This window comes from Leptonychotes weddellii, chromosome 2 (assembly GCF_054177405.1).
Source record: "Leptonychotes weddellii isolate Sample4059 chromosome 2, ASM5417740v2, whole genome shotgun sequence".
In the NCBI taxonomy this organism is placed as follows: Eukaryota; Metazoa; Chordata; class Mammalia; order Carnivora; family Phocidae; genus Leptonychotes; species Leptonychotes weddellii.
The window spans coordinates 87,244,126-87,252,618 of NC_138370.1; the positions used below are offsets into that span (position 1 = coordinate 87,244,126).

The 8,493-nt window shown below is 35.1% G+C and overlaps 1 protein-coding gene across 1 annotated transcript in view; it reads left to right on the forward strand.

The window, feature by feature from the left end:
• The window catches only part of TRPC3 (transient receptor potential cation channel subfamily C member 3), a 68,566-nt gene that overhangs the window by 57,013 nt on the left and 3,060 nt on the right, over window positions 1–8,493 (forward strand). The window contains exon 11 of the mRNA XM_081811937.1: window positions 7,474–7,549. Coding sequence (XP_081668063.1) covers window positions 7,474–7,549 — 76 coding nt within the window. The remainder of the gene's footprint in view (window positions 1–7,473; window positions 7,550–8,493) is intronic.

Sequence of the window (8,493 nt, forward strand, 5' to 3'; positions counted from 1 at the left end):
CCCCCCTTCATTTTCCCCTTCCTGCTATATTCTTCTTCTTCTTTTTTTTTAACATATAATGTATTATTTGTCTCAGAGGTACAGGTCTGTGATTCAACAGTCTTACACAGTTCACAGCACTCACCATAGCACATACCCTCCCCAATGTCTATAGACTTCTATTCCATTAGTTTTCTATTCCATTAGTTAGTAACTTGACCAAGAAGGGAAAATGATGAATCTGTTATTGGCCAATTTAGTTTTTGGTACTGGCTTTGATTAAGGAATTAGTTGAAAATTTAAAGATAATATTTATAATGGTAATTTTGTGTGTCACATATGTTTTATGATCCTTGCCCATATAACCGTCACTATTAAGATTGGTTAATGAAGATTTGCTTTACAGAAGCATACTTGATAATGAGAGCATAATAGTTATGTTAATTGAGCACCTACTGTGTAATTTACCTATATTATCTCTTTTACAATGTAGATTATAACATTTCCATTATACAGATTAAGTTGCCAAGGTTCCACAGTTTGTATATAATGAAGTCACAACTCAAATACAGGCAATTTGCCCTTGCAGCCCACTTTTTTAACTGCTTACACAATACTGCCTCAGGTTCACCACGCAAGCTACCTAACAGAATGGAAATGGCTAACCTTTGCCCCTTCTCTGAGTTGCACATAATTTTGGAATTCACATGAATTATCTTTCCAACATGAACTGAGGGGTGGACTATTGCCAGGTAGTGTCATGTGTGGGGCAACTGATTTCAATCCAACATTAGGTGTCTTCTTGCCTTGTAGAGAAGCTCAAATTTAGTACAGTGGCAGATATCAAAAATATTTAAGCTGTAAATATTAAGATGAAATTTTTTTAAAAAATGAGAATTTTTGTGGGATACATGGAAAACCTAAAACACCCAATTTTGAAGGGAAAAAATTTAAGCCTGTAACCATAATTTTCCCTATAGGTTAAAGATGAATGTATCTATCTATTTTCCCTTCAGTGAGGGAATTTAATCTGAGTGACTCTGCACAGGTATTTCTGGGGAACCTGTACTCTATTTGAATTTTTAAAATATTTTATTTTCCAATCATCTTCCTTTCTGGCAGTAAATATAACTTTTCATAGGTTTCTTATAAGCATAGTTTTGGATAATGTTAAATATTTTAGAGAGTATCATACTAGAGCATGTGGGTAGCAATATCTTAGCCTTCAAATTTTATCTTTATAAATAATACTAGCAAGAATGAACCTCTTCTAAGCAGAAATTCTGCTTTTACATGCATTTGATGATTTAATCTGTACAACCTCTGAGTTTTTATTGCCCCATTTTTTTCTATGGGGAAATGGAAGCTTAGAGAGTTAAAGCACCTTAGGTTCACTCAGCTAATAAATAAAGACCTGTTCAAATTCAGAGATTTTTTTCTTACTCCAAACTCCTTCTGCCTCCTTTTCATTTTTAAGCAGTTTTATTTTTTGTAGATAGGATTTCTAAATAACACATTTCTGAATGGTTCTAAACAAGACCCTTTTATAAGCTCTGACTTGCTCTCAGTTTATGTATTAGCTAAAGTTTTTACAGCTTTGTTTGTAAAAGTGAGAAATGTTTGTCTATTTATTATAATTGAAGGGCTGTTGCTGCTGGAAATGGAAGGAATGCACAGGCTGGGGAGGCACATCAATTTGTTAGGCAGCATTAAAAACCTACTCAGAAGAACATTTTAATAGTTTTTATTTTAAGTTTTAATTATAAACTATTTCAAACCAGAAGGGTACCACAAATATCCTGTTGGACATCTGTACCACTACCGTCTTGATTGAATAAATGTCAACATTTTCCCATATTCTTTTTGGACCTTTTTTGTAAGGATTTTCTGATACAACTAAATGCCCCTACTCTATCACATTAGCCTTCATCCTTCCCCAGTGATCTTCACGATCTTGAAGTTCAAGTGTGTTCTTCCCATGCATGCTTTTATATATTTATTACATATATAAGTACATTCATATCTTTATGTACTAGTTTTATGTGTTTTTAAAATATACATAAGTGAGTAATATACTACATATTCTGCTCTTTTTCCACTTATCTTTATGCTTTTGAGAATTACCTATATTGGTACATGTATATCTTGTTTTTCATTCTCACTGCTGTAGTATAATGTTCCATTGTATGAATAAACCATTTTTGTTTATTCATTCCTCTATTGATGAATATTTAGCTTATTTTCTTTCTTTCACTATTATAAATAATGCTGTAATGAGCATCTTAGTAAATGTCTCCTCTTGCACATTTGTGGTTTTCTGGATGACATACCTGGGAGAAGTTATATCAGTTTATATTTCTAGCAACGTGGTACAAGAGTTTCTCACTGTTCTCAGAAGCACTTGGTATTAACAGATTTTAAAAATTTTGCCTACTAAAAAACACCTGCCCTGTACATCTTCAAAAATGTTGGTATCATGAAAGACAAAGGCCAGGGAACCATTCCAGATTAAGGAAGAGTAAAGATAAATAACATCTGAAAGCAATATTGTTCCTCAGTTAGAAAAAAGAGACTGAATATGGACTATGTATTACACAGTTCTTGACTCATGTTACTTTTTCTAAGGTTTGATCATTGTGGCTTGGTTATATAAGAGTATATTCTTGTTCTTTGGAAATATAGAAGTTATTACGGATAAAGGGACATGATGTTTGAAATTTATTTTCAAATGCCTTAGCAATATAATAATAATACAGACACAGGGTGAGATAAAGCAGTGTAGCAACTTTCTCACATTGGTGAATCTAGGTGAAGGGTATATGTGAATTCATTTTACTTTCAACTCTTCCGTAGATTTGAATTTTTTCAGAAGGAAAAATGTTTGCTAAACTCATAGGTGTAAATGTATTCATTATTTTAATTTACTCTTCTCTGATTACTAGTGGGATTGAACATCTTTTTATATGTTGATCATTCAGATTTCCTTTTTTGTGAATTTAAATTCCTTTTCCTAAGTCTAATTGGCTATTTGTCTTTTCCTTCTTGACTTCTCAAGATTCTATAATAGTCTTCATCCCAATTCTTTGTTGATGTATTTTGCAAACCACTTCTCTTAAGTTTTGGTTTGTCTTTTAACTTTGGGTAATGGGTTCATTAAGGAATCTCAGCTTATGAGTGTATAAAATGATTTTGTTGTCAGTATTTTTCCACTGACTGTCCTATTTTGGATTCTTCTTTTCCACTGGATGGAAGATCCCTTTACACATCTTGTCAAGACTCTGTAACTTTCCAGTGACTTGGTTATTAAAAAGTCTCATTTTTGTAATTAAAGAGACAGTTAAGTTTATCTTGAACCATGAATCTCCAAATCTAAAGCTCTTCTCCTTACTCCTAGCACAAGCTAAACCTTTCCATGTCTCTATTGGAGAAAGGCAGTGGTCTGCTTTGTACATACATCCCCCTGCTAACTCATCGAGGTGCTAATCCTCTGCTATGTGGAATGGGAAAAAGAAGCCAAGGAGCAAGCATCTTTTCACTTGAGTGAACTGTAGGTGCAGCTTCCTCCTTGTTTGTCACTACTGCTCTAAAGTTGACCAAGTTCTAATGTCCTCACTGTGGCAGGCACCCATGTGCTGCCTCTGTAACTGGGTTGGAGGACATGTTGAGAGGGTTTGGAAAGGCCATGTGGGCTACCTTCCCTTTTGCACAGCTCCTGAAGCAGAGACCTAGCTCTGATTTAAGGTTCACATCTAATTTTCACCTTTTCCATAGGGACAGCTCATCATCCCAGCCCCATTCATTGAAGACCCCCCTTTCCCACTGATGTGTACTACTGCCTTCCACCCAATGTAGTGGAAATTTTATCTGTTTGCCAAATAATGGGAGTACAGGTTGGCCCAATGGCTGTTCCACTCTTAACTGAGTTCTTTTTTCTCCCTGACTTAATTGCCAGGAGCAGGTCGGCAAGTTTGCTGGAATTGATATTTAATTGGGAGCAGGATGCCAAGACTTTGGTTTAGGCAACTCTAATCTTTTTTTTTTTAAAGCTTTTATTTATTTATTCAACAGAGAGAGATAACAAGAGCAGGAACATAAGCAGGGGGAGTGGGAGAGGGAGAAGCAGGCTTCTGGATGAGCAGGGAGCCCGACATGGGGCTCAATCCCAGGACCCTGGGATCATGACCTGAGCTGAAGGCAGACGCTTAACCAACTGAGCCACCCAGGTGTCCCAAGGCAACTCTAATCTTTATGAGTGATTGCCTTGGCTTTTTCCCCTCCCTTGGCTTCTGGGGAATGGAGGTACACCACCTCCCTTCCACCCAGAGAGAGAACATCTCCACCCCAAAGGCCCGTGATCCCTCCCATCTTTCAGTCCTTTTCCTTATGTGGAGTGAGGAGGAAGTTGGTGGTAAGTACTGGTCTGGTGATTCTCAGTAAGCCTTGAGGGAGGGTGGCTGGCCCCAACTGCTAGTGAAAACTTGGTCTTGGACCATGGAGAACTTAGCATCCTTTCTCATCAGTTTTGGATTTATCAACAATGTCAGGACAACCAGAAAGAATCCCATTTGACATAAGGTTACATTTCATTGGTATTCTTTCTTGTATAAAAGTTTTAAAATGTCTTAATACAGTCAGATTTACTAATCTTTTCCTTATAGCTTATCCTTTCCTTTAGCTTTTTCAAGAAGTATTTCCCTATTCCTTTCAAAATTTTGCTTTTCACATTTAGATCTTTTGTCTATATGACTCTTGAAAAATTTGTTTTATATGTGATATGAGGTAGAGATCTAATTTTAATTTTCCCAAAAGGATAGTTCTTGTCTTAGTACTATTTGTTGAATAGTCTTTTCTTTCCCACTGATTTGTATTATGGCCTTTCAAGTTGCTTTTTTTGTTTTTTTTTTTAAGATTTTATTTATTTATTTGAGAGAAAGAGACAGCGAGGGAGGGAACACAAGCAGGGGGGAGCCCTAGGCAGGGCTCGATCCCAGGACCCTGGGATCATGACCTGAGCCGAAGGTAGACGCTTAACGACTGAGCCACCCAGGTGCCCCTCAAGTTGCTTTTAACTGATATCTATTTCTTTGTATTTTCTTTCTATAGGAATCACCTTTGCTATCCCCTAAAGTTAATTAGATCCCTGACATGTCCACCTATCATAGTGAATTGTTCCAATGACATTTTATTAGAGTAGGAGCTGACTGTCCTATTTTGGATTCCCTAGCATTTAGTACAGTACCTGGCACAGAGTTGGCTCTCAATAAATATTTGGTGAATAAATGAGCAAGTCCAGGCCAAGATCCACCCAGCTGTGAGTCTGCCCTGAAGTCTAGATTCCACAGAATTCAATAGGTTTTCTAATTTACTGCGATTGGTAAAATGGGTTTTTCCTTTCCAGTTGCATAGTTTCTCTCTTGATCTGTTATTCTTTGAGACAGACATTTTGAATATTCCTAGATTTCTCCCTTTTCTTGAGCTTGGCATCTAATAGGTCACTTAGCTTCATGATTTCTACTTTCTTAAAATTAAGATATATTTTCTATTCCTACTATATCTTCATTTTACCTCAGGCCTTTTTTTCCCCCTTTCCTTTTTTTTTAGTGTGATATTTGATATATGCACAAGAATGTGAGTAACACATAATAAATTATAATTACATGTACGCCTGTGGGAACCACCACTTGCCTAAGAATGGTAACATTATCTGTCCATTGCCTCTACTTAGGTGCTCCTCCCTGGCCCACCCCTTGCCTCCACCTAAGCTGAAGTTTGAGTTTCTCATCCTCTTGTTTTGGTTTCCTTTTCAAATATAGACTTATTACATATAAAAGTATTCCTAACAATGCATTATGTAGATTTACTTATTGAACTTTATAAGAATAGTTTCATACTTTGTGAAGTCTGCAAACTGAATTTTTCATTCAACATTTATGCTTCTAAGATTCATCCATCCTGTTGTGTGTGGCTATGGCTCACTAATTTCATTATTTAATTTCATTAGTGAACACAATGAGATTACATTGTGTAACATACCATGGTTTCTCTATCCTCCTGTTGGTATTTGTTTAGACTGTTTCCAGATTTGTGTTTGCTACTTTGGACAAGATTGCTATAAACATTGTTGTTTATGTCTCTTGGTCCACATGTATAAAGTTTTTCCAGGCTCTGTATCAAGAAGTGGACTTTCTGGGTGAAAGGATATGCCAGTGTTCGACTTTAAAAGATAATGCCAAATTGCTTTTCAAAGTGGTCTGTTTATACTCATGCCAGTAAAGCATAAAAGTCCCCATTGACTTATATTCTTTCCAACATTTGGCATTATAAGATTTATTAATTTTTTCCCTTTTTAGATGGGAAATTGTGTCTCCTTTTAATTGTAATTTATATTTCCCCGAGAAACGAATTTGAGATTGTTTTATATGCCTACTGACTATTCATGATTCCATTCTTGTGTAATGCCTGTTTGTCTTTGCCCTGTTTTTCTATTGGGTTATTTGAGGTTTTTTTTTGAATAAAGTTCTTCATATATTTTAGATACAAATTAAATTCTTTATCAGTTGTAAGTATTGCCAATATTTTCTTCCAGTTTGTGGCTTGCTTTTTAAATTTTCTTTATAGTATCTCTATAACCAGAAGTTTTAATGAAGTTTTAAGAGTAATAATGTTGAATTTATCAATCTTTTCTTTTATAATTGGAATTTTTTATCTTGTTTATAAAACATCCAGCTCTACACTGAATTTATAAATACATTCTCCTATGGTTTCTTTTAAAGGATTTAAAAGCTTTGTCTTCCACATTTTAGATGCATGTGGAATTAATTTTTGTGTGTATGGTATGAAGTAGGGCTCCAATTTTATTTTATTTTTTCCTTATGGATAAACAGTTATCCTGTAAGAGCATTTATTTAGATTGAAATATATTTACAATATATATTGCTATGAGAAGAAAGCATACAATATAACAGAATATATGGTATTTTGAAAACATAAAATATACATATAGTATTTAGTGCATATACAAAATTTAAAGAGACATACACCAAAATAACAATTATGATTATCTTTGGATAGTGGGACAATTGATGATCTTTGTTTATTTCTTCTTTTCTGTGTTTTCCAACTTTTCTCTGTTGAGCGTATATTCATATTTTTTTAACAGTGAAAGATAAGGTAGTGTTTATAGATGATAGTGCGATGTCAGCACATCTTAAAGAGAAACGATGAATTTAAATTCTCCAACTTAACTTTTTTTTATATAGCTTCTTCCATTCCTAGGGGTGGGGGAGAATGTTTGTAGATTATGCAGTAAGTCTCAATAGAAGGTGAAAAATGGTTGAATTCTGAAATCTGGGTGAATCTTCTATAATTAGTTAGATAAAATTTCTCTCTCCTGAGCTGCGTTTGCTTTACAGGTATGTAAGACTCTTTGGAGAATAGGATCCATGTTACTTATGTGTATCATTGATGATATAATTATTTCTTTTTGATCAACAGCAGATAATGAAAAGACTTATAAAGCGATATGTTCTGAAAGCACAAGTGGACAAAGAAAATGATGAAGTTAATGAAGGTAAGCGTCTCCACCTTGAGAAGCATCCTTTTGCAACTAACTTAATGACCTTGGAAAACTTGATATTGAAAGATACTTTAAAAATCCAATCTCAAGTAACAGTTCCAAGATTGATAGGAGAATCTTAGGTTACATTTCTAAAACTCTATCTTTTAAAAGAAAGGGTTATTAAAAATGTCAATCAGAGACAGTTGATCTCTATTTGAATGCCCTAACTGATTCTTAGAATGTAAAACCTGCCATCATTCTGGGAGCCTTTAAATTCCTATTACATAAAGTAGTCAGTAGTTTCAATTCTGTTGCAGTGAGTTCACATGAGTGTTAACATTTTTCCAATGTTAACATTTTCCAATAAAATAGTTGGCTGGTTGGCTCAAATAAAACTTGCATTTCTTCAGAAAAATGTTTCCTTTGTTGTACAGAAAGAAATCTGTAACCCATTTTTCTCATCTGCTGTTTCTCTTTTCCCTTTCACTTTTCTCCTTTGCTCCTTATTTAAAGGTGCCTATTTTTCCAGGCATATCCTAGGCAGGGCAGCTGTCTGTACTATAAAAATGTTTCACCAAAGGCTAGGCCAAAGAACAGGCCCAGAGTTGGAAAGAAATCAACCTGGGAAAAGTAAGTTGCCTTAAAATGGAAACTTAGCTTCCAATAGCAATGAGATTCTACTAGATCTATCTATGCTGATAAGAAAGGGCTAAACTAAATAAAACTGGTGATGGGCTTCAAAGCCATTACTTGATTTATGCAAAGAATCCCTTGAAAATCTGGATCAATCCACTGGTACGTGTATGTAGAAAAGAAGTCTATGAATGTGTGATTGAGGACCAGCAAAAATCCAATCATGATGCCCTAGAAACTGTCCTAGGGAGACAGGATGGAAAAGGGTTGTAGTTTAGAAAGCGGAAATCTGATCAGTAACCTCCCTGGTGGATGGCAGTTGG